The sequence below is a fragment of the Lepidochelys kempii genome, chromosome 16 (assembly GCF_965140285.1).
Source record: "Lepidochelys kempii isolate rLepKem1 chromosome 16, rLepKem1.hap1, whole genome shotgun sequence".
Taxonomy (NCBI): Eukaryota; Metazoa; Chordata; order Testudines; family Cheloniidae; genus Lepidochelys; species Lepidochelys kempii.
In genome coordinates this window covers 23,809,613-23,833,142 of record NC_136395.1, presented here as the reverse complement: position 1 = coordinate 23,833,142, position 23,530 = coordinate 23,809,613, and the positions used below count along the sequence as shown (strand labels likewise).

Below are 23,530 nucleotides of genomic sequence, written 5' to 3'. Positions count from 1 at the left end.
CGGTGGCTTTCATTTTTGTGTTTTCTGGTACTGAAGGGCCACAATGTCATTGCTTGGGCAGGAAGGAGAAAATGAACTTGGCACACTTGGCAGACCTTTTCTCACAGAGTAGCAGACCAGGGTGGAGGAGCAGGGGATCCGCTCCTCCCCTTTTACACTAAGCTGATACTTGCAGAGTTTATTAATAAGGGATACCCGATGAACAGAGCTGGCCATTTCCCCGGTACGGTGTCATGTGTCACTCTGACATTCACTGAAAACCAGGTGCCCAGTGTGGCCACTCTCAGGCAGAATCCCCACTGGCTTCGGGATCCCAGGGGTCCCAGCTTTGGGGTCCCAGCACTGCCGCAAGACAGGTTAGAACCACAGAAAGCAGCTGAGGAGTAACATGACTGTTCGCATTTGGTTGAGAGCTGAGTGCACGTATGTTTGGGGGAATGATCGGGGGGGTGGGCCGCATGGGGCTGCGTGTACGTTTGGGGAGGAGGAGTGAGACTGTGCATGGGATGGGGTGTAGTGGGCGGGGGATGAATGGAGGGCATGTGTGGGTGTGTATATATTTGGCAGGATGAGTGGGGCTGTGAATGGGTGTGCGTGGGGGGTGTATGTTTACGGGGGATGGGATGCAGCTAATGTTTCCTCTCGGTTCATTGAAACCCCCGGGCGTCCCATGGCTCTGATACGCCGGCTGCAGGGGAGCTGTGCCGTTAATGCTGGATGCGTGCTGAGCTCCAGGCTGGCCTTTCTCTGGCCGGGAGAACCTGGCGTTATCCAGTCGGGGCTACGGGATACCCGTTAATCCCCTTCCACGACCTGTGGCCGATCATTAGCGGCTGCTGTTACTGTGTGTGTTTGTGGGTGGGCCGTACCTACGCGCACACAACCCCTGCCTTCTCATTGGCCAGCTGGTCTCTGTGCTCCCAGAAGGCTCTTGGCTCGCTGTACACTGATTGTCCCTCCTCTAGGCTATCACCAGCAGTGCCACATCCCGGTGGTGGACAGCAGCGACGGCCCCGTGCTGACGCCCTGGTTTTGTCGGAGATGTATATTTGCCCTGGCTGTACGGGTGAGTGAGGCTCGCCGTCCTGCTCGCTAGCTCTCCGGTCCGTTTTTGGTTCTGCGGGGGTGGCGATTACAAGTTAGCTCCTTCCCTTCTGGGGGCTGCCAACCGCAACAAGAACCTGCCCTGCCAGGTGGTTTTTGCTGGGCAAACGCTCTGCAGTGGGTGGCTGACTGCGCGGTACTTACCCCGGCTCTTCATACAGGGGTTAGCTTAGGGGGACTGGGCAGAAGAGCCCTGCATTCCTATGGAGGGGTGAAATCCTTTGTAGCTGATGGCAAGGGGGCAGGATCACCCGCTCTGTGCTGGGACAGAAGGGAGCCAGCTTGCATCGCCCCTGCTCGGGGGCTGCCGGTTCAGCACCCCCTGCTGTGTCTGGAAGCCCACTCTAACTTGTGCCCCATGGGTCGTGGCAGGGCACGGAATCGTAAGGCTTCACCTTGGCTGTGCCTCCCACATGGGGGCAGGGAGAGCTCCTGCAGCGCTGGCCTAGCTGTCTCTGTGCCTGGCAGGGGGGCCCTGCTGCACAGAGGGAGTTTACCAGTCGGGGGCAGGGCAGCCCCTCTGCACCAGCCAAGCTGGCAGAAGGCAGCCGTGGTGCAGAGGGGAAGTCACGGCTCAGTCGAGGTCTCAGCTGAAATAACTGGGGAAAATCCTGGAAAACATTAAAAAGTGACTGTTACTCCTGGGACCTGCCCATTTCAACAGGGGAAAGGGACCCGTGTTCCCTGCCTCCATGGCGTGCTCCTGTACAACAGCTGTGTTCCCTTTCGCTCCAGCCCCCAGCTCCTGCCAGCGGGCGTCAGTGGCCAGAAAGCCGTCTTGAGTCGTCCTGATTGCTACTAGCGCCCATGTCAGGGTTATGGAGCAGAGATGGGCTTAAGCCACAGAGCTCAGCCCTGCGCCCTCCGGCTTCTGGGGGGAGCACCGCCAGGCCTATATCAGTTTAAAGAGAAATTCAAATCCCAGGCTTTCCCTGGCACTTGCTTCTCTTTGCCCCAGTAGGCTGTATTCCATGATTGATTGATTTTACACAGTAGCTTTCACCAGGATTCAAAAGTGACTAGTGATCTGGGGCCCGACCCAGCTGCTGCCCTTTAAAGGGGCCTGCTTTTCAGAGAGTTCTGACCCTTTGCCCTGTGCAGATTGGGCCCTTTTTAAGGAATCTCTTGATCGGGAACCCAGACGTGAACCCCAGGCTGATGTAACACTAAGGGATTGCGAATACTGGAAGCAGAACATTGGGGAATTCAGGAATGCAAGAGCAGGGAAAGAGGACATGTTTTCAGCTAAGGCTGAACTGACATTATGGGAGTAGCAGCATGAGTGTCTGGTAGGAGTTGTGGTCGTGCAGCCCAGCACTCCTTCAGCATCTTTGTTAGAAGGGGCTCTTTGGGCTTTACCCTCATGGATTTGTTTCTATGCTTCCCACTGGGTATGACCCCCATTTTGCAGGTGGGGAAACTGAGGCACAGAGCAGGGAAGTAACTGCTGGGTAGCCTTGGGCTAGTCAATTGGCAGAGCGCACTGACTCTTTGCCCCCTGATCTGACCATTAGCTACTTTCGTGCACCCTCCAAATTTGGGACCTGAGCCTGCATCCTTGCAGCTGATGGCAAAATGCCCATTGACTTCCATGGGGCCAGGCTCGCTCCCCTAGTCACAAGCTTCCTCGTGCACGGCTGTGCTGACCCAGTGTTCTGCTTGGTCCTGCAGAAAGGTGGCGCCCTGAAGAAGGGAGCCATCGCCAAGACGCTGCAAGCCATCAAGATGGTGCTGTCCTACAACCCGGAGCAGCTGGAATGGGATTCTCTGCACAGGACCAATCAGCAGCAGTGTTACTGTTACTGCGGGGGGCCTGGCGAGTAAGGCCCCAAACTTATTACACTGCTCTTGGATTTGAATGTGGCTATCAAAGATCAGACTTCTAATGTGTGTGACATGCCCCCTCCTCCAGTATAACCGAGACCGCCGGTCCTGCACAGCGGCAGGGACCTATGCTAGCCTTACTTACCGACTCTGTAGCTGATGCATGAGCCAGACTAGAACCCAGCTCCCTCTCCCATAACTGTTCGCTGAGCAGGGCCAGGGAGAGCGAGACAGAGTGGGTGGGACAGAATACGACCAGGAAGCAAGACAGGGCTGCTTCAATTGCAGTCACTGTTTAGATTCAAACTGCACTTTAGCCCATACTAGCTGGGCTGTTCAGTGTTAGTCTAACATCACCTTGGCTCGGGGAGGGAGAGAAATGGAGCTAGCTAGCATGAACTGACTCCCTGGGCTGTTTTTGATCTTTGTATCATGGTAGCAGCTGAGATCAGGGCCCTGTTGTGCCAGGCATGGTACAAAAACAGGGAGAGACAGAGCCTGGCACACCGAAGCTTCCAATCTAAATAGACAAGATGGGCAAAGGACGTGTCATTATCCCCACCGTATAGATGGGGCACTAGGGCACAGAGCTGAGGGCTTGTCCACGAATGCAGAGGAAGACTGTTACAAAGTCTGGGACTAGTGTCCCGGTCCAGTACCTTAACCACCAGGCCATCCTTCCTCCCTAGGGCAAGTGTGAGATTGAAGGTCAGTTCCCGGGGAAGGCTTTTTTGAGGGTGCAGTTCTCACCCCATAAGCACGTGTCAGGTTCTGAGTTTGCAGCGTTTCCCATTCCCCCGAATGTGGCTGCTGAGCATGTTGCCCCGTCTCCAGGAGGAAGGCGATGGGTTGCAGTTTACTCAGCGCTGATGCAGTGGCTCTGGGATGCAAGAGCTGCTTCCCCTTGCTGTAACAACAAGCTGCAGGTGGGAATCCCCCATCTGAAAATAACCCAGTTGGGGAAAGGCACAGAGGACCAAAATAACCATCTAGAGAGCTGCTGCAGGGTGCATTTGCAGTGAGGCTTCCTGTATGCTTAATTGGGAGAGGCTGCTAAGAAAGCCAGCTGTCCCAGCGAGCTGCTGAGGTGTGAGGTTATCAGTGTGATCAAAATACCTAATCCAGGGTGAAAGGCTGCGACCAAGTAGCTTTAGTTACTAAACTTTATCTTTGATAAAAAATATTGTCCGGAAATCCAGATCTGGGTAGCATCTGGGGTCTTCCAAGGGGCCCCTGGTTAAGTGCCCAACTCCCATTGCAGTTCAGTGGGGCTGGTTGACTTCTTTGCCTCCTTCGAAAACTCTGTCTGGACCCCCCTGCTCCCCCTTTTTAATGTAAATGTCAGTGGTGGATTTTTTTAAATATAGCCCTTCCCCTGCAACATTACAAACCCAGACCCATCAGGCCTGATTCTCCACTGTCCTGCGCCTTGCGCCGTCATTTCCACCAGTGTTGAGGGGGTATGAAATTCTGCCATTCCCATTTGGGGAGCGTTGCACACCCATTTTGCACACTTACTTTGCCCTGGTGTCAATGCCTGCCCAACATGCTGCGCAATCGAGAATTGCCTCCATTTGCCTGTAGGGCACCATGTATGGCAAAGGTGATCTAGTCCTAATGCACCTCACACCACCTCTGAGAGTGTTGAAATCTGGTCTCTCTTCCCAGATGGTACCTGAAGATGCTGCAGTGTTACAGTTGCAGGCAGTGGTTCCACGAGGCCTGCACGCAGTGCCTTAGCGACCCCATGATGTTTGGAGACAGGTACGTCCTTCCCCAGCTCACCCTGTTGTTTTGTTCCATGCATCCCTGAGGGTCGAGCCAGAGTTGTGCATTGGTCAGTCTATTTCCTCCCCCGGCTGACTGTTAACACGCTCACTGATGCTTTGGGAGCAGCTGGAATCAGTGGGGTTGTGTCCCTTCATCCCAGGCAATCGGGCTTCCTTCAGGTGTCCTGGGAATTGCTGCTCGGCTGAAATCCTGGCTGATTGCTTGGCCAAAAGCTGGTGGATTACAGCAAGCAGCGGTCCGGAGAGAGCTGCCACTTTGAGTTCACTGACTGAGCGAGTGTCTCCCTCTGTCTTGTGTACATGGACACTCAGAGCATGGCAAGCTAGGGTGCAAGTCTGCCCTGCACTAGCCTGCGAGCACTAAATGTCCATGGGGACCCTGCTGCTGCGCACTATCAGTTCCCGAGTGGGATATGGAAGCACCCTGGGGAGCTGTTTGTGTGCAGCAGCGGGGCCTGCGTGGACACTCGGTGCATGGCCGGCTAATGCAGAGCAGATCTGCACCCCGACTTGCTGCGGACTAACTGTGCGCCTGGACAGGTTCCAGGTTGTGCATTCTCTGGCTGTGTGTGGGGAAGGGGGGTCCTTGTCCCTTTGTGTGCAGGGTGGATCTGTGGCTAGGAGATGGCTCCTCACTCATTTCTGACCCCCCAACCTGGTGCAGTCACGGCGTGTTCTGGCCAGCAGCCTGCCAGCCAGGAGACTGCCAGGCACAGCAGAGAGAATGGCTTTTCTCCGATGATCTGAAGCAACTGGCAGTGCTCAGATGGCCTGGGCCACGCTGGGGCAGGCAGAGGGGAGCTTCAGTTCCTCTCTACGATGCCCTCTGGCTGACCCAAAGGGCTGAATTGCTGGACTCTGCAGTGACCTTCTCTGCAGCTGAGGAAGGGGGCAGGGGCAGGACTCTGAAAGGGGCTGGAGGAGGGAGTGAAGCCTGCAAGCATTGCCCGGGGGAGCGGAGTGACTTTGGCCCCAGTCCGGGCCAGAGGACAACACAGCCTGGCACATGCAGGGGGATGGATTCTACCGCAGTCATTGCCCCACATGGGCACAGAGGATCCTGCTGCAATGCTGAGACCCGCTGCCCTTCGGGGAGGGTGGGCTGGTGGCTGGTACTCTACAAGCCAGAGCCTCAGGCTGTCCTGTTGGAGAGATGATCCCAAATCCACCCCCCTTCTGAGCTGCCCCCCACCTTACCCTGTGTTTCTCGCTCTCTCTTTTTCAGGTTTTATGTTTTTTTCTGTGCGGTGTGTAACCAGGGGCCAGAATACATCAAGCGCCTGCCCTTGAGATGGTAAGAGTTGGCGAGTAGTCTCTTTGGGCTCAAGAGATCAGGGCTGGAACCTGGGGCTCCCAACTGATGGGACGAAGCCCTGACTCCTTGGCTGCCAGCCTCCACCTGAATTTCTCTCTCGCTCGGTCAGGGACTTTCAGAGTTGTCCCCGGAACTGCAGAGTCTCTGAAGTGCCTCCACGTGGCCCAGGGTTGTAACTGTCCCTTGGAAGAGACATAGCCAAGCAGATGCATGTGCTGCACCAGAGGGAGGTCATTGCCTTGATATTTTCTCCTATACCGGAGCTCTATTTACGGCTGCTGCAGGAAGGGTGGGATCAGCATTGAGAGGGGCAGGGGGCCGGTCTCTCTGAGAGGAGCCTTAATTTGTGGAATGGAATACACAGCAACAAAGCTGAGAACCACTGATCAGCACAGGGAGAAGGCCAGAGAGAAGCCAGTGTCTAATGGCTTCCTTTCCCCTTGGTGCCCCTTCGAGTGCGGAGTGAAGTGTCTTCAGCTGTCACTTTCCTCTGGGAACTTTCTGTGCAGTTCGGGGGTGGGAACAGAACTCCGCTCAGCCCATCTGGCTCTCTGACCAGCTGTTTGATAATCAGGCATAATTTATCCTTCCTGGGCCTCCTGGCTCTCCCCATTCTGCCCTGCATGCAGCAGGGCCTGGGTTATGCTGGAGGAGGATGAGAATGTGGACGTCCCCAGGGGTCCCCTGTTAATGGCATCCCCATGCCCGCCTAAGCTGCACGTTGAGCTGAAGCTGCATCTTCATGCAGTTACTTGGCCCAGGAGACTGATCTCACACTTGTTTTTAAAAATCAACGGGCCTGGCTCTTAAAGGAGCTGAGCAGCTGCAATCCCCCCCAGTATGAGCGGACTCAGCTCCGCCGAACGTCCGGCTCACCATGTCCTGAGTTCCAACCTAGTGAGCATCCCTGGGTGTGGGCCACTTTCCCCGCAAGCTTTGGGGATCTGTGTGGAGGGGGCATTTGCATTTTATTGGTACGCCCATGATTTATTTTATAGTTTAGGGAGCATTAAAATGTTTCTGCCCCTTCTGTCCTGACCTGCTCTCCCAGTCCAGGGCTGCACACACAGCTGCTTTGATGCCCCTTAATCCCAACCTGCAGAACTGCTACCCATGCTATAATCCTGCTGGTGCAGGTCACTCTGGGCTAGCCCAAGATAATCTGGGACTCAGTGTGTGATCTTCAGTGATCAACCTATGCCATGCAAGCTGGAGCATGGTTCAGTTCCATAGGGGACTAGGCCTTGCATCTAAAACTGGTGTATGTTTGTGGAGTCAGTTAGGGACTAGTGGATGGAAGTTTCCTACTAAACAGAAAGCGGATGATTTGATTTGTGCCCTAAATGGGGAGGCTCCTGACCTTCCACTGGGCTCCATAACTGTGGAGTTCTTGGTCAAAGGGAATCGGCTTGTCTATCATCCTGCATAGTACTGAAGCAGGAGCCTCACACTGGCATTTCACCCTCTCCCTGGTGCAGGGAGGTTGCCAGGATCTTTGCAGCTTTGGAGGCATCACCTGAACTGGCCCTGGCTAGTTCCGTTGTGAGCCTCTTTTCTGACCTACAAGCTAACCCAGGGCTTCTCCTGAGCACACCCTGCTCCGGGAGTCAAGTTGTGTGGCACGGATTCCTATGGAGGCTGGACCCAGGCTGCATGCTTGCCCTATTGTCTGTGAGCCAAAACACATATTTGCCAGCAGATAAGTCACCCAGGTGATCTGGCCACATGTCTCTCCCTTTAGTTAAGGGATTAAGTGCAAGTTTATATAGCAGAGACCTCATAGGTCAGAGGATAAATAACTTTCCCCTTCTCTAGTGCTTCTTATCTGCGGTTCTCAAAATGCTTTACATGTTTATATTAATGAATTCCCACAACCTGCCATGGTGAAGTCGAGGATATGCAGACATTGTTTAACCAGCCACTGAAATGCAGCTTCCTCTGGGATGAAATACAGTAGCTGTTTAACGGGGTATGCCCCTACTGTGCAGCTGGTTTAGAACAGGAATAGAGGGATACCATATATCAGGGGTCGGCAACCTTTTAGAAGCGGTGGGCCGAGTCTTCATTTATTCACTCTAATTTAAGGTTTCACGTGCCAGTCATACATTTTAACGTTTATAGAAGGTCTCTTTCTATAAGTCTATAATATATAACTAAACTATTGTTGTATGTAAAGTAAATAAGGTTTTTAAAATGTTTAAGAAGCTTCATTTAAAATTAAATTAAAATGCAGATCTTATCAGTTTAGTGTGATCCTTGCCCTTGCTTTTCCTTACTGAGTTTTCCAATGTGTGGCATGTATTTGGATACTTTAAGCTGCACACAGGCTTCTGAGTGATCAGTTGTTAACCGACTCTGAGAGGGACAGAGGACAGATTTCATGTGGGAAAATACCTGTTCACACAGGTATGTGGATCCAAATGCTGAAAGCATTGCAAATGCAATTTTCTTCAAACAGTTAAATTTCACTGGCATGGACATAGCAGGTCAGAATAGAGGCCCCATGATCGCTCTCGGTCGCTTCAAGTGCACTTCGCAGATCTCCAAACTTCGATGCCCACAATTCTGAGCTTTTTAACTGAATGAGCTGCATTTCGAAATCTTCAACACCCATCCACTGAAATACAGACAAATCCAAGTTGCTTTCGTTGAACTTTTCAGGTTTAATTAGAAAAGAAAGCATTGGGCCAAATCGCTGGAAATCTTGAAATCTGTCAGAAAATACTGATTCCAGTTCTTGCATGTACATTCTAATCTCAACGTCAAACGCAGCGCGCTGTTCCATGTGGCATGATAGTGATGTAAGCAGCAAATCAGGATGTAAAACTATCCCAGTACAGTGGCGCTGAAATAATTTTTAAGGTGGGGGTGCTGAGCTGTGCCCCCTCTTGCCCCGTCTGCACCCCTCACTGCCCCAGGCTGGGGCCGTGGGCCATAGCTGGGGGGGGCGCTGCAGAGCCCCGGGCCGGTGGTCAGGACCCCAGGCCGGCGGCGGGCTGAGCGGGGCCGGCGGATGGAACCCCGGCTGGCAGCGGGCCAGTGGCCGGTATCCCAGGCCAGCAGCAGAGCCCCGGGCCGGTGGTCAGGACCCCAGGCCGGCAGCGGGCTGAGCGGGGCCGGCGGATGGAACCCCGGCTGGCAGGGAGCCAGTGGCCGGTATCCCAGGCCAGCAGCAGAGCCCCTGGGACCGGTGGCCAGGACCCAGGCAGCGTGAGTGCCACTGAAAATCAGCTCGTGAGCTGCCTTCGGCACACGGGCCATAGGCTGCCTGCCCCTGCCATATATAACTGGGGATGTGTTTCCAGGGAGGCAGGATGTAAACGCAGCCAGCACCTATTTTCATGTGACTAGGAGCCTCTGCGGCCAGCCGTCAGCCTCCTGCACTTTGTTTTTCAGCTAACATTTAGATCATCCAGGAGTCCCCCTCCCCACTACCTGAACTGCAGCACTGAGCATGTGGCTGAAACTGACAAAAAGCCAGGAAACTAGGAATGAATCCTGGCACTCTGCAGGTTAGCCAACTCAGTGGGGCTCAGGTATTCCAGCATGTGGTAAATCTCCCCGCATGCAGAGCCCCTTGCAGGATTTTGCCAAACAGGTCGACCTAACAGCCACTTAATCCTCCTTTTCCTGGCTCCCCTTTGACAGATTTAAACCAGCCCTTTAGCTATTTGTCTAATCCACTTTTGTGCATGTGAAAATACAATGGAACCTGCTATGACTCTCCAGACCTGCACAGCAGCTACAATGGGACGCTCTGTCCACGTCCTAGACAGCATCCCATGCTGCGGATTAACACAATCTGGTCTCAGGCCTTCTCCATAGTGCAGGCTGCACTCTGGGTTTCCATTCATGTCTAGTGAACAGATCACTGAGAGGACGTATCTGCTACTGTCTGCAGAATGGCAATTCCAGGGAAGGGACAGGCAACTTTCTCTCCCTGCTCTACTGTCAGCCACGTAGAAATCCATTCATCAGACCCCCTGAGCATCCCACGGGTTACTTGGAGTAGGAGCAGAGGAGAATGGCAGGAGTAGGGAGAAGGCAGCTGCCATGGTGATGGCAAAGCCAGAGCAGGAAGCTCAGGGTTGCAAACCTGAAGTAAATGCAAGTCCATATGAAAGCAGCTCCTGGCCTAAGTGGGGCCTGCTCTTAGCTGCTCTTGTTCCTTTGCTCCCACAGGGTCGATGTTGTCCACCTGGCCCTCTATAATCTGGGCGTGCAGAGCAAAAAGAAGTACTTCGACTTTGAGGAAATCCTAGCCTTTGTAAATCACCACTGGGATCCTTTACAGCTCGGAAAGGTAAATACATGGGGCTTGGGATTGGCTCTGGGAAGGCAGCTTGGAGGGAAGGCTAGGCGGCTGCAGGGGAAGTGACGCATGGACCATCCACCCCTTAAAGCCAGGAATGCGGCCTGGCTGACTCCAAAGAAAATAAGACCAGGGTTTCTTTGGGAGCCTCTGTTCCTGTCTGCTCAGACAGCAAAAGGGGAAGCTCATGAGTGTCACTCAGAGAGAAAGGTGAATTCAGGTGTGTTTAATAGTGAAATCCCGTGGTGATAAGCTGTGTCTCTTTGCACTCTGTGTGTCTCTATTAGTGGGAAGAAGCCATAAATCACAGGATGCATTTGAATGGTGCTCGTTTGCAAAGGAGCAGGGGGCGGTCACCTTTCTGTGTGCTTCCTTGAGTGGTACAGTGTAGGAAGTATAAAACCGCCTTTGCCTGACTCTTCCTTGGGGGTCCAGGGTGGTTTGCCACAGCGGGGTGGATTTTGTGGCTCTGGATGGACTTGGTTTGTTGCCTGCTTCGAAGTAAATCGTCAGCAGGTGTTTGTACCAGGTGCCCGGGTGCTGCGGGGTTTGTTATAATCGTTTAGTCAATGACTGTGTGCAGGGCAATGGGGGAGACAGAGGGCACCTGGCTGGGGCATTACCAGAGCTTGCAAGATTGACCTCTCGTTCTGCCTGCCCACGGAGCACACACTGTACCCGCCTCACTCTGCCAGCTCCCTGGCATGGATTCCATCCAGCAATTCTCTGGCTGGCAGAGGAGCTGGGTTTTACGGGTGGAAGGTGTTGATTGTAGACCTGCTGTAGTCCCCCTGGTAGCTGACTTGTTGGGCAGGATAGCTGGTAGCTTTCCAAAGAGCCTGGGAAAGGGCTGCTTAACCATTGCAATACTGCCATGTGTCCGAACCCAGTGGTTCTCAACCAGGGGTCTGGGGCTCCCTGGGCGGGCTGTGAGCAGGTTTCAAGGGGGCTGCCAAGCAGGGCCAGCATTAGACTTGCTGGGGCTCAGGGCAGAAAGCTGAAGTCCCACTGCATGGGGCTGAAGTCTGGGGCTCTGAGCAACTTAGCTTCACAGTGCCCCCTGTGGCATGGGGCCGTGGGCAACTGCTCTGCTTGCTACCCCTTAATACTGGTCCTAGCTTTTATATGCAGAAAACCAGTTGCTGTGGCACGGGGGGGGGGGGTGGAGATTTTATCGCATGTCTGGGGGGACCTCAGAAAGAAAAAGGTTAAGAACCCTGGTCCTAACCTACCCAGGTCAGCCTCGTGGCGGTGTGCGAGAGCTAGAGGGAAATGGACACGGCTAGTTTCACTGTCCAGGTCTAGTGAAGTGCAGGAAGTAAATGCAACCATCATTTGTTTAAAAAAATAAAATAATATAGAGCAAAGCAAGAGGAGGGATTTTAACTGTCTTAGGAACACAAGTGGGGAAAACCCAGCACGCTGATGTCCAGACAATAAACACTGCCTGAATGTTTGCATCCTGGAGGTCTGTGGGGTTTTCTTGACTGTGCATTTCTGAACTTTATGATCAAACCTGCTTAGACCAGAGCAGAAAACTGTAGTTCTGAATAACCATGGTGACTCTAACGAGCTCTCTAGCCAGCGTGTGCTCTGGGCTTTGCTGATCATCTGTTCAAGTTACTGAAATGACCTTTTGGCCAATGCTTTATCCCAGCTGACCAGCACTCCGGCCTCAGAACGCGCTCCACACCTGCTCAATGCACTCAACAGCTACAAAAGCAGGTGAGCCTGGGCGAGGGGACTGTTTGATGCAACATTTCAGCTTCAGCAGGTGTGGGGAAGTTGGAGGGGCTGAAATGACTGGGTTTGCAGAGTTTAGGTGTTGAGGTAGGATGGGTGGGAGAGGGGAAGAGTTGGCCATGAAGACTCCCATTCAGCGCTTAAAAATCAATAGCTCACGAGGGGATTTGTATCTTGTGCCCTCTAGGTTTCTGTGCGGTAAGGAAATCAAGAAGAAGAAATGCATCTTTCGCCTGCGAATTCGTGTCCCGCCAAACCCCCCAAGCAAGCTCCTGCCAGAGAAGGTACCAGGTTTGGGTGAGAATGGAGCTTCTGAGCTGAAGAAGAGAGGAAAAAGCAAATACGCCCATAAAAACGGGTCTGTGTCCACGCTTTCACTTCATACTATCCGTTGCTCCTCCTCTGCATCTGTCCTCTTAAGAAAACTGGCTTCTCCATAAACCATTTGAGCTTTCCCTCCATAGAATGTCTGCTTCTGTCTTAAACTCTGACACAGAAATGATAAGTCGTGGGGTCCCCTGGGTTATGCAGCATTCCCCAGTTCTGTGCCAGCCACTACAGTAAAGCAGCTTTCCTGGGCTCTCTTGATAATTGTCTGTTTCACAGCCTACAAACAGAGAAATTAGATTAAAAACATAGACACTCTTGCTGTACGGTTGCAGTAAAACATTATTTTATTCCTTAGAATTCAGAACACACAAGAACCCCAAAACAGAGAGAAACAAACCAGGCTGCTCCATAAAACAGAGAGGCCAAAACTCTCACCACCTTATTGCAACTGGCTCTCTGCAAACTGACTACTAGGCCTTGGTCTCACACTTCTCTCTAGAGCCCCCTAGGCTGCAAGCAGGAATAGGATTTCAAATGACAGCTCGTAAATTTTACAGTTTTCAAAAGACCACACTCCCCACCCTAGGTTTCTCCCTGGCTGCTTGGAACCAAAGTAGACATTTTCTATACACCCCCCTCAGGCCTGTTATGTGATTTACAGTCTCCCAGCAAGTCTGACTCTCATTGTTCTTTGTTTGTGTTTGTTCTTTGCTTTCACAGTTTGCTGCCTCATGAATTTCAACAGCAGAAAAGGCGAGTTGCTAGAAGAAAAAGATCAAAATTTTTGTTGGAGGATGCTATTCCCAGTGTTAGTTTCTCGCTACTCTTTCTTTTGTTACTATCCATGATGTTGTTTTTCAGGGTTGAATTACTGAAGTGTTTTGCTTCCTGTTTTTCAAACATGGAACTGGGCACCATCCTTGTGCTGCTGCTACTAACAGGCATTTAGGAGGCTTGAGTGCTTTCTCCAATTTGCCGTTTTTCCATCCGGCATGGCCCGCGCACTCCCCAGGCAGAGATGACTAATAAAGGCAGGATCAGAGTGCTAATTGAAAGTTTGCCCTTCTGGCCACAAACCAGCCTTCTGATGCCAGTAACAAGAGGCTCAGAGCAGGGAGTTCCAAATCCATCTGTTTAATCTGTGCCCTCGGGGGAGAAAGAAGACTGATGGGAAGGAGGAAGTGTCTTCTGGTGGCTAGAGCACTGGGATGAAAGTTGGGTGTCTCAGGTTCTGTTACAGGGTTTGCCACTGACGTGCTGTGAGACTTGGTCTCCGCCTCTTAGTTTCCCAGCATGAGGTGTAAAAATTGATTAAACCATTGTAAAAGACTTTGACATCCTCAGATGCGTCAAGTATAATTGTCCCCCATCCTTCCAAACGCCCTCACAGCTTCTCAGTTACAGACAAGAACCAGGGAAAATGGAACCTCAGCTGGCATGGGACATTTTATTATTTTTAATGGAAAAGGTGTCTTTAAAAAAAGAACCCTCAACCCTCCAACTCACAACCCTCCAACTGCGCCCAGCTCCGACCAGCAGCCTCCTGCATGCCCGCTCTGCAGAGGGGTAAGGGACTGTCCAAAGCACAGGTCATCTCAGAGCATGCAGTAGATGGAAGCTGGAGGCCAACGGGGGTAGGAAACGCTGGCGGTGGTTGCTCACGCCGAGTCGTGGCCTGCTGTCAGCTAATAAATGTACTCCTTTTTGCAATGCAGAGTGACTTCGCCTCGGCTTGGAGCACAAACCACCACCTGGCCAGCATATTTGACTTTACACTGGATGAAATTCAAAGCTTAAAAAGGTAAACGGCATATCTGTCCCGCAGGGCAGTGATGCCTGATGGTAAGAAGAAACCATGCCGGGTCCCTGTGCATGCGTCTCCACTCTTTGCCATGCCGGGGGTAGCCATCACTGTGGTTCAGGGGTTGCCCTCTTCACTCCCTCGTGTGCTGGGGAGAGGAGAGATGCCTGAAGGTGAAAGATGTTTGAGGGGCTTAATCAGACAAATCGGCAGTACCGGATTTATATGAGGAATCAAGATTCTCAGTGAGCACCAGCTAATCTACTTGAGCCCTGTTGGGAAATGGAAGCAGGGGGATGGGAAGCCCTTGCTGGCTGCTGGTGAAAGCCCTGTCTGGCAGGTCTGGAAGTCCTAGGGGTCTGCACTGGTTACTATGTTCCTGTCTGACTTCTGGGTTTTTAACTAACACAGTGCAGGCCCCCCAGGCTGTCCTGATAGGGACGCACACTGCTGCTCTCCTGAATGTCTCCGAACGGGCTGCATGTTTTAGCTGGTGTTCTGTTTGGAGCCGGGTCCTGTACGTACACAGCAGGGTGTCTGCTACCGACGCAGCCGGAAATGCTGGGCTCACACAGTGGCTGAGGTCTGGCCAGGATTGACTTCGGTCTCTCTCCCTTTCAGTGCCAGCTCAGGGCAGACTTTTCTTTCTGACCTGGATTCCACAGATGCTGCCAGTACATCTGGCTCTGCGACAACGAGCCTGTCTTATGAATCGAGGTAAGGGGAGGGGAATGGCTGAGACTAGGTTCTTGCCCTTTGATTTTGCATTGATCTTGACTACGCTTGACAGTTTTCTTTTAATTCCCTTTGTTTTTTCCAACCCCTGACGTGATCCTCATTAACTCTTCATTCACCCTGGCCTTCCAACCTCTGGCTTAGGTAGAGTTAGCTCTTGATGATGATGATGGGTCATTGGAAGTTATCCTGGACTCCTCTCTTCCCTGCCGTCTCTCTCAGTACTGGGCAAGCTGTCTCCCAACTACTCTGCACTCACAGTATTTCCAAGTATTGCTCATCTTTCTCTGTCTCTGCCCTGACACTAAGCAAACCAGACACTGATTAACTGGAGACCGTCCCCAAACATACGTGCCTGGCTGCAGAAAAACCCAGCTTCTGTTTTTTAAAATCTCTTCACAAGGGTACGCTGCAAAGGAGCTGGTCCCAGGTGGTCCTCGAGCACCTGGCAATAAGGATTCCTGTGTGCTTGCCTTAGAGACTCCACCTACTGTATAGCTGATGCCCACAGCTGGCGGCCAGTTTGTTCAGTGCCTATTTGAGGTCATTAAATAGAACTGCCTATTTTCCTGCCATCTGCTTGGTGGGGTGAGGGAAGCGCTGTGGTTAATGCAGAAAGGACTGGCCCTGCATTTCTCGGTAAGCAGAACTACCCTTGCTTACCTGGAGCTGATGGGTGTTTTTACATTCATAGGGATAGAAAGACTCATTATTAATGAACTGGCAGCTTTACTGAACACGTCCACTCTGCCTAGCCATCTCCACGGGACATCTCCTACCCTGCAGTCTGTTCTGTGCATAAGGACTCTTGTGGCTGTGCAGATTCCTGATGAAGTACTTGGCAAAAGCACTTTGCACAAATAAATGGATTAAAGCTCACAAGCCCCATGGGAAGCTGGCATTAGCGTCATTGCAGAAATGGGTCCATCTAGGCACCGATGGCCATGTTCAGAGAGGAGTACTAGGATATGTCTACATGGCAAAAGAGACCCATGGCAGCGAGTCTCAGCCTGGGTCAACAGGCTCGCAAGTCTTGCACTATAGATCTAAAAATAGTGTCGATGTTTGGACACAGGCTGGAGCCCAGGCTCCGAGACCCTCCCCTCTCATTGGGTTTCCAGACTCTGGCTAGAGTCTGAGCGTCCATACTGCTGTTTTAGCCCTGCAAGCCTGAGCCACTTGACCTGGGCTCTGAGACTTCCTGCTGTGTTGGTTTTTGTGCCATGTAGACATATCCTTAACCAACCTCAGGGAGTCTAAGACAATGTAACTTCAACCTTCTTCCAGTGCCCGAGTTACAGAAGTAGTGAGCCCAATTCAGAGATGAGTCTGATACAATAAACAGTCAGTGGCAGAGGCAAGACTAGAGCCCAGGAGTCCCAAGAGCCAGCCCCAGGTCTAACCACTAGACCACATGCCCTCCTGTCCTGTCACTCATCAACAGAGTTATCCTAACAAGGGGAGCTGCCTCTCTTCCTACTAATTTGAGCCTTGGATTATTAGCTCCTGGACGGTGGCTAATGGCTCGAAACCTGGCACTTCGCTTCTTTGTGCACGTAAAGTCTCACGGCAGCTGGGACGGGAAACTCAAAACCAAAACTCGCTTTCATTAGCAAACATCCTCCCTACTTGGCTGGCTCAGTGCTGGGTCAGGAGCCCTTGACATCACCAGGCATATGTCTTGTCTAAGAGCCAGCGCTGCTGCATTGTTGTTTCCTTTTGCCAGCATTTCTCTTATCCCCATCCCCTTCTCTCTCTCTCCCCCCCAGCAGAAGGAACGTGGGCAGCAGGAAACGAAAGTTGGCGGCTAAAGCCTACGCCCCAGTGGGGGGGAAGAGAAAAGGCATTGAACAAAGTGGGCCCCTGAATGGCTGTGCCTCAGAGAGCAGTGAGGCGGCCTGTGCCCCAGAACGCCAGGATGACGGGATTGACAGCCACACCTTGGAGAGCATCAGCGAGGACGACTCCTCCCTCTCCCACCTCAAGTCCTCCATCACCAACTACTTCGGAGCAGCTGGCAGGCTGGTGTGTGGGGAGAAGTACCAGGTGCTAGCCCGCAGGGTGACTCCAGAGGGCAAAGTCCAATACCTGGTGGAATGGGAAGGCACCACCCCATATTGATCCCTCTGGCTTGGACCAGCCTGGGGAACCTCTCCTAGAATTAAATAGATCTATCAATCAAACACCACCCATGACCTAAACCAAAAGAGGCAAGGGATGTGGATGAGCAGGGCTCCCGTGCTGGCCGTGCACCGATGGGAGAGAGCTTTGACAGCTCTCCTGACGCTTACAGTGAGTTGTGCAGGCGAGGTTTGAAAGGAACACTTACCGGTCTAGGGAACTGTGAAGGACTTAGGACAGGGTATAGCAGAGGCAGTTGGACATGGCAATTACATCCAAACTTACTGTGAGCTGTGGCATCGGGTGGCTAAAACTGATAGAGTTCTTGTTTTTAATGATGGTTATTTTATCGGTCATTTGTATATACAACTGGCATCGCCTAGTTACGCTTCCCCGAGGGACCCTTTGGCTAAGCCAAAGGAGCTATCTTTGTGGAAGAGAACAGTTAGTGATATGGCTTTTCATTGTGATACTCTGCTGCGCCATAGAGGCATGGTAGGCCTGTCCGAACCACCCAGCATCTGGCTGATGTCTGATGGAGTAGCTCTTGTGTTGAGAGGAAAGCAAAGAGGGAAGTTTGAGTGGAGAAAGGAAAACCAATCTGTATAGAGCTCAAACCATCATCCCCTCTAGTAACAATAAAAATGCTCTTAGGCAGAAGAACCACATCTAAGTCCACCAGTGTCTTACGATCACATACGAGCCTTAAATAACAGACCAGATTGGTCTTGTTACTAAAGCAGAAAGCACCTACGTAACCAGTTCTATAATGCCTAAGCGCCCAAATATCACATTCTTGTGCTGATAGAAAATGCTGGCCAAAGCAATTATATAGTATTTACCTCCTCATCATAGACCCATTCATTAATGGGATATATACATACGTACACTTTTAGGCCATTCACTTCCAGCCTTTCCAGCCACCGGATAGATTTACATTACAGTTGCTCTTGTCCCATGATATTAAGATGTCAAAGGATGCAGCAGCTCCATTTGCTTATTCTTTTGACAATCACAGTCTTGGAATGAATCAGACAAATGACGTGAGCTTGCCTTAAAACCAAGGAGGGCATTGTTTTGCACTGATGGCATCTTAACTGAAATGGAACCATGGGCATTTATTTTTGTAAAGATCATTTTGTTGAATGCTGCCAAATGAGTAGACAAGCCAAAAAAACCAGCCAAACAAAAAGCAAAACAAAGGAAAAGTGGCTGTGTCTCTGTGAATGAAAGAGAGATGTTTTGTGTTGGGGGAGGGAATTTCTGTTGCTGCTGCTTTTGGATACATAACAATACATATTGCTGTTTGTATTACCTGACATATACTAGCTGAACCAAATCTTTCTACTTAGCACTGCATGATCTCTGTCTTTGTTGCTCTTGCATATATAGTGGAAGAAGAGGATGTAGCCTTGCAGGGCAAGGAAGGGAGAGGCAATGCAGTAACTTAAGAATCGGAAGAACGAATGTAATAAATTATTGGAGGGCGAGCCATGTTTTCCATTATTGGGATTCAGAAAGTGACTTGCTAAGCTGAATTCTGGGATTCAGTTTGCCTACCCAATAATAAAAAAATTGCCACTCTTGTCTAATATAAAGTGATATTGTCAGGTAGCTTAGACACAATCTAGGTTGTTTTAAAATATATCTATACTTTTACAAACTCTAATATCAGTAGAAATGTTTTAGATTTTTCTTTTAAACATTCAGTGAAAAGTTATCCACACTTTATAGCCTGGTGGTGGAGAACCCAGAGTGAAACTGACAATAAACAAAAGGGACAAGGTGGGTGAGGGAATATCTCTTTTTATTGAACCAGCTTCTGTTGGTGAAAGACAAGCTTTTGAGCTGCGTAGAGGTCTTTTTCAGATGACCTGAAGTTGGTCTGATACAAGATACAACTTCACCCCACTTGTCTCTCTAATACCCTGGGACCAACCTGACTAGAACCACACTGTGGATAAACAGTGAAACTGACAACTCTCCTTTCATTGTCCAAACTGAGTGAAGTGCTAAAATTTAAACATCATAAAGGCGAAAAAAGCAAACTAGAGTTTGCGAATTCTTTCACCTTTATTAATCCCTAAAGGACATGGTTTTAACAGTGTGAATGATTTTATGACCTGGCTGTTGCAAGATGAACTGAAAAGCTCATTTTATTGAAAAAACTTTATTTAAGATCCTCAGTCAATCAGCGTGTGATTCTCCCCTAACTGTCACGGATGTAAATCAAGAGTTCAAAACAGGTGAGAGGAAAATTAGGCTCCATTTTTAAGCAGAAATCCCATAATAAAAGCAGCATTTCTTCACTGGCATCCAAATGAATGGCACAATATTGCCTTAACAGAACAGGTTAAAGTTACAAACCGAAGGCCAAATTATATGATCCTTAATAAAGTAAAACTCCCATTGACGCCACTCTTCAAATAACACCGTGGATAATCCAGGTTGTTGGGGGGTAGTTGTTTTTAATTGTAGTTTCCCTCCCCCGCAAATCTAAATTAAGATCTCTGTATTTCTGTAGTCTGAGTTGATTATATGGCTGAGACCCAGAATGGTGCATACAGCTCCTTGCTGTCCTTTGAGTGTTAGAGATTTTTGGGCCGGATTCTCACTGGATGCACCAGTGTAAATTTGAAGTATTTACATTGCCTTCAGTGGAGTTTTTCAAGATTATCCCAGAGTAACTAGGATCAGAATCTGGCCTGTTATCAGCTGCTGTAGCAGACGCAGATTAGTCTGAACATCCATTGTAGCAGGGTTTTTTTTTAAAAAAAGTCTTTCAGTTAATCTGTCAGAAATGATCTAGCGACACCTCGATGGAAAAGCTGCCACCTGTTTGTAAAATGTGGAGTCTGTCATTGGGACTGGATTTGAATCCAGCGAATGGAAACTGTGACTTTAAAAAGTCGATCTGTAGTACATCTCTACTGTTAAAGTAACATCTCACCCCTGAGGCTTGGTCTACACTACCGTCTTATGTCAGTATAGCCCCATCGCTCAGGGGGGTGGAAAAGCCACACCCTGGAGCGCTACAGTTATACGGCTCTAACCCCCGCTGTCGACAGTGCTGTGTGGACGGGAGAGCTCCTGTCAACACAGCCAATGCTGCTCAGGAAGATGGAGTTCCTACGCCAATGGGAGAAGCTCTAAGTGCTACAGTGGCATAGCTGTGCTGTCAGTATAGACAAGCCCTTAGTCAAGTGCATAGAAAGCATTATAAGACTCTCCCAATTATGCAGGTTTTGAGTGAAAAGAAACTGACTTGGCTCCTGAACCTGCATCAGATCTGTGTGGGCATGTGCCCATGGGTCTGCTTGTGTGGATCCAATTGTAGGACTGGGGTCTTTCTATGCATAGCAGTAAGTTTTTTGGTCTCTTGGGACATGATCCAAACCCCACTGGAATCAATAGGAGTCTTTCCACTGACTTCAACAGAGTTTGCGTCAAGCCGTATATAATTTTATATAATGCAGCCTTTGAGCACAAAAGCTAGTTGTGGGGTTCTTTTGTTTGTTTTTTTGCTGTTTCCAAAAGCTAGGCTTTTTTTTTAATGATTCGAAGTACTGTAGCTTTTTCATGTCCTGTGAAATACATAAGTGCTTTGAATGCAAAGAGGCAATATGAAAAAGAACCTTTATTGAATCTGCTCCTTGTTTTCAGCACATATTCAGGAGCCCCAGGAAAACCAAGAGATTTTGAGGCTTTCAGCTTAGAAATGATCAGGGGTGGGAGAGGGGGGACATAACCCTATTCCTTCTGTATTTGAAATATAGGCATTAGAGTTGGGTCAATACCCATCGCCTTTCAGAGGGGAAGTGAAAGAGACAAGACCCTGACTCTGCCATGAGCTCCGCATCACTTGTCAACTTCTGTAGGTTCTGCCTGTATGGAGCTTATAACATGGTTGGGGAATTAGTATTTAAGATCTTAAATCAGAAACAGAATACATGTGCATGCCGAAATTGCATGCAACTCCCCTTGAAAAGACAGTAGCAGAAAGTCAGTTTCTCTGTTACTTACCTGCCAAGACGAGAGAAGTTTGCAGAGCTGGGGTCCAGGGGTTCAGGCTTGGCTTAGAGCAGTATGGGGGACTCAGCTCCCTGATCTGCTCTGGGTGTTGGTGGAGTGATCAGCTGATGCGCAATGAATGAATCCTGATCTTGCCAGGTGAGGCCTTTCTGTTCATCTCTCAATTGTGTTTCCTCCCCTTTGGAAGCCACGGAATAGGCAGCGCAGTGACACCAAGAGGCTCAGAAAGCCAATGCACACTTCAGGAATGTCCGTGCCCCAGTGTGCTGCGGGTGTATGCTTTTTATTTCAGGCCCTGCAAACCAACCAACCTTCCCCACCCCCACATCTATTCCAGAGTGGGGAATGTGGAGCCTTTAAAAACGCTTTGTTCCAGAGGATGTGTTGCATTAGTTCTAATAGATCTTATAATGATTCTGTGCACCTTCTAAAGATTTATGATGTCAAGTTGCTGCTTTTAATAACCAACTTTTGTTATATTCAAGTTGTAATTAATATGTCTGATGTACAATTAAAAAGTCTTTTTTAACATCACCGGCTCTTTATAGTATCCATTATTAATCATGTGGTCGTGAACCCTAGAAACTGGGCCCTACCGAGCAAGACTCGATGGGTTCTGCTGTCTGGCTTATGGAGAGCGGCAGCTTGTCTGTCTCTGGGATTCTAAGGCCGGTCACCAGAGTGAAAGGGAACCGCAGGGTTGAGGTGCAGAGTGGCACTTTTCAGCAGGCTTCCGCTCACTTGCCTTCAGGGGCATGTAGCATTTGAAGGCTGAAGTGCCTAGTTCTCAGAAGATGCAGGGCTGCTGAATATGGGACAAGGCCAGAAGGTACCTCCCTGGACGTCTTCCTGTTGGAGATCCGGTACTTGCCTCTGGGCCTTTTGAGCCCTCTCTTGACTTGCATCCCGTGTGTGGATCAGCAGAGTCCCAGAGAAGGCTCCCTTTGAAGAGTCCATCAGTATCATTCCCCTCCTCGAAGGGTCACCATACGGCAATGGCGCTCGCTCCCCAGTGGAGCAATGCTGCCCTCACAGAGCTGGTTGCCTGGTCACTGTGGTTTAATTTAGGCCGGATACCCTCTCTCACAGAAACCTTTAGGAGCTGATCGTGGGGGGTGGAGGGAGGAAACCTTTCCGCTAATTCTTCTGTCTGGGGAGGGGGGTCAGTCCTGTAGAAGAAGCAAGATCCCACCCCAGAGCCCTGCAGCTCTCAGGGATCCATTGGAGGCCCCGAGCCAACCCCATGGATGTCCTCTGCCTCTTAGGGGATGGCACCATGGCTCCATTGGAGGCCCCGGCTATACTACTTCCCAGGGACTCCTACAGGTATGGGGGAAATACGCCACCCACTCGATCCTTACTTGTGGATCTCGCGCTGTGGAGGGTTAGCTGCATGGACAGCCGCATGCCGATCAAGCGGACGTGATGTGACTCTCGGTTACAGCATTGCCAACTCGGTTTTGTCATTAGTCACTTGATATTTGGGTTTTACTTAAAGCTCCGTCTCCTGGCGTGGTGACAATCTGTTTTCCTTTCTAGATCTTCTGTGTATGGGGAGGGAAAAAGCAGGGAAACTTGTCCTGAATGCAGCCTGAAGACTCAGGTACCAGGAAAGCAAAGCAAAGAACCCCATGGTTATTATTTTTCTTTAAATATCATGATTTTGGGGGTCTGATCTGTGATTTATTTTTTGAATACTTGGGGTTGGCAATATTGTCAAAGCCATGCATGGCTTTGGCTATTCACCTACAGTATGCTTTTCCTCCCTGCCTTCACTCCTAAAGCACTCTTGGGTGTCTGCTTGCATTGGTGGATGGGTATGCTGGACCAGGAGATGCAAACCTACCAGATAGCTCCGACATTTAGGTTTTGTGCACAGGTGGGAAAAAAACCACTGGCAACGTTTGCTGTGCTTTCTGTTATTGTTGAGTCAATTCTTGCCCTAGCAGCATTTGCAAATTGATCATTGCCGCACTCTGCTACTGCATAAGAGACAGAACTTGACACGGGCCAAGATTTCTTTATTGGCCAAGTTACCTACGCTGCACCAAATAAAGAAACAACATACACGGTGAAAAGGCAGTTTGGTTATTAAAATTCTTGAGCAGATGACCTCAGGGGTTATTAAACACACACACTGGGCATTCTAAAAGCTCCGTCAGTGTCAATATACTTTTCCTAGTACCTGTTTTCTAATAACAAAGGTGAAAGTGTCATTCTTCACTGCTACAAACTGCTCTGAGGTTTCCTTTCTTTGTTCATTACTTTATTAGTTGGGCTGGTAGGATGCTGGATCTCCGTTAGTAACTATGAGTCACTGAACATGGATAGCTAACACTGGGCATTTTTAATAAGTTGGAACAGAATACGTTGTCTTTAAAGATAGCATTACTTTAGCTAACGTGTCCCCTGGGGGCATTTTT

General features: G+C 50.1%; 1 protein-coding gene across 3 annotated transcripts in view; it reads left to right on the top strand.

Moving 5' to 3' along the window:
* The window catches only part of PHF19 (PHD finger protein 19), a 30,848-nt gene extending 9,244 nt beyond the window's left edge, over nucleotides 1–21,604 (top strand). For all 3 annotated transcript variants that reach the window (XM_073314206.1, XM_073314205.2, XM_073314202.1), the window contains 11 exons: nucleotides 966–1,066; nucleotides 2,776–2,924; nucleotides 4,597–4,692; nucleotides 5,944–6,012; nucleotides 10,216–10,336; nucleotides 12,003–12,070; nucleotides 12,276–12,446; nucleotides 13,139–13,226; nucleotides 14,134–14,219; nucleotides 14,841–14,936; nucleotides 16,724–21,604. In XM_073314206.1, coding sequence (XP_073170307.1) covers nucleotides 966–1,066; nucleotides 2,776–2,924; nucleotides 4,597–4,692; nucleotides 5,944–6,012; nucleotides 10,216–10,336; nucleotides 12,003–12,070; nucleotides 12,276–12,446; nucleotides 13,139–13,226; nucleotides 14,134–14,219; nucleotides 14,841–14,936; nucleotides 16,724–17,075 — 1,397 coding nt within the window. In that variant the 3' untranslated portion in view covers nucleotides 17,076–21,604. The remainder of the gene's footprint in view (nucleotides 1–965; nucleotides 1,067–2,775; nucleotides 2,925–4,596; nucleotides 4,693–5,943; nucleotides 6,013–10,215; nucleotides 10,337–12,002; nucleotides 12,071–12,275; nucleotides 12,447–13,138; nucleotides 13,227–14,133; nucleotides 14,220–14,840; nucleotides 14,937–16,723) is intronic.
* The last annotated feature ends 1,926 nt before the right edge of the window (nucleotides 21,605–23,530 follow it).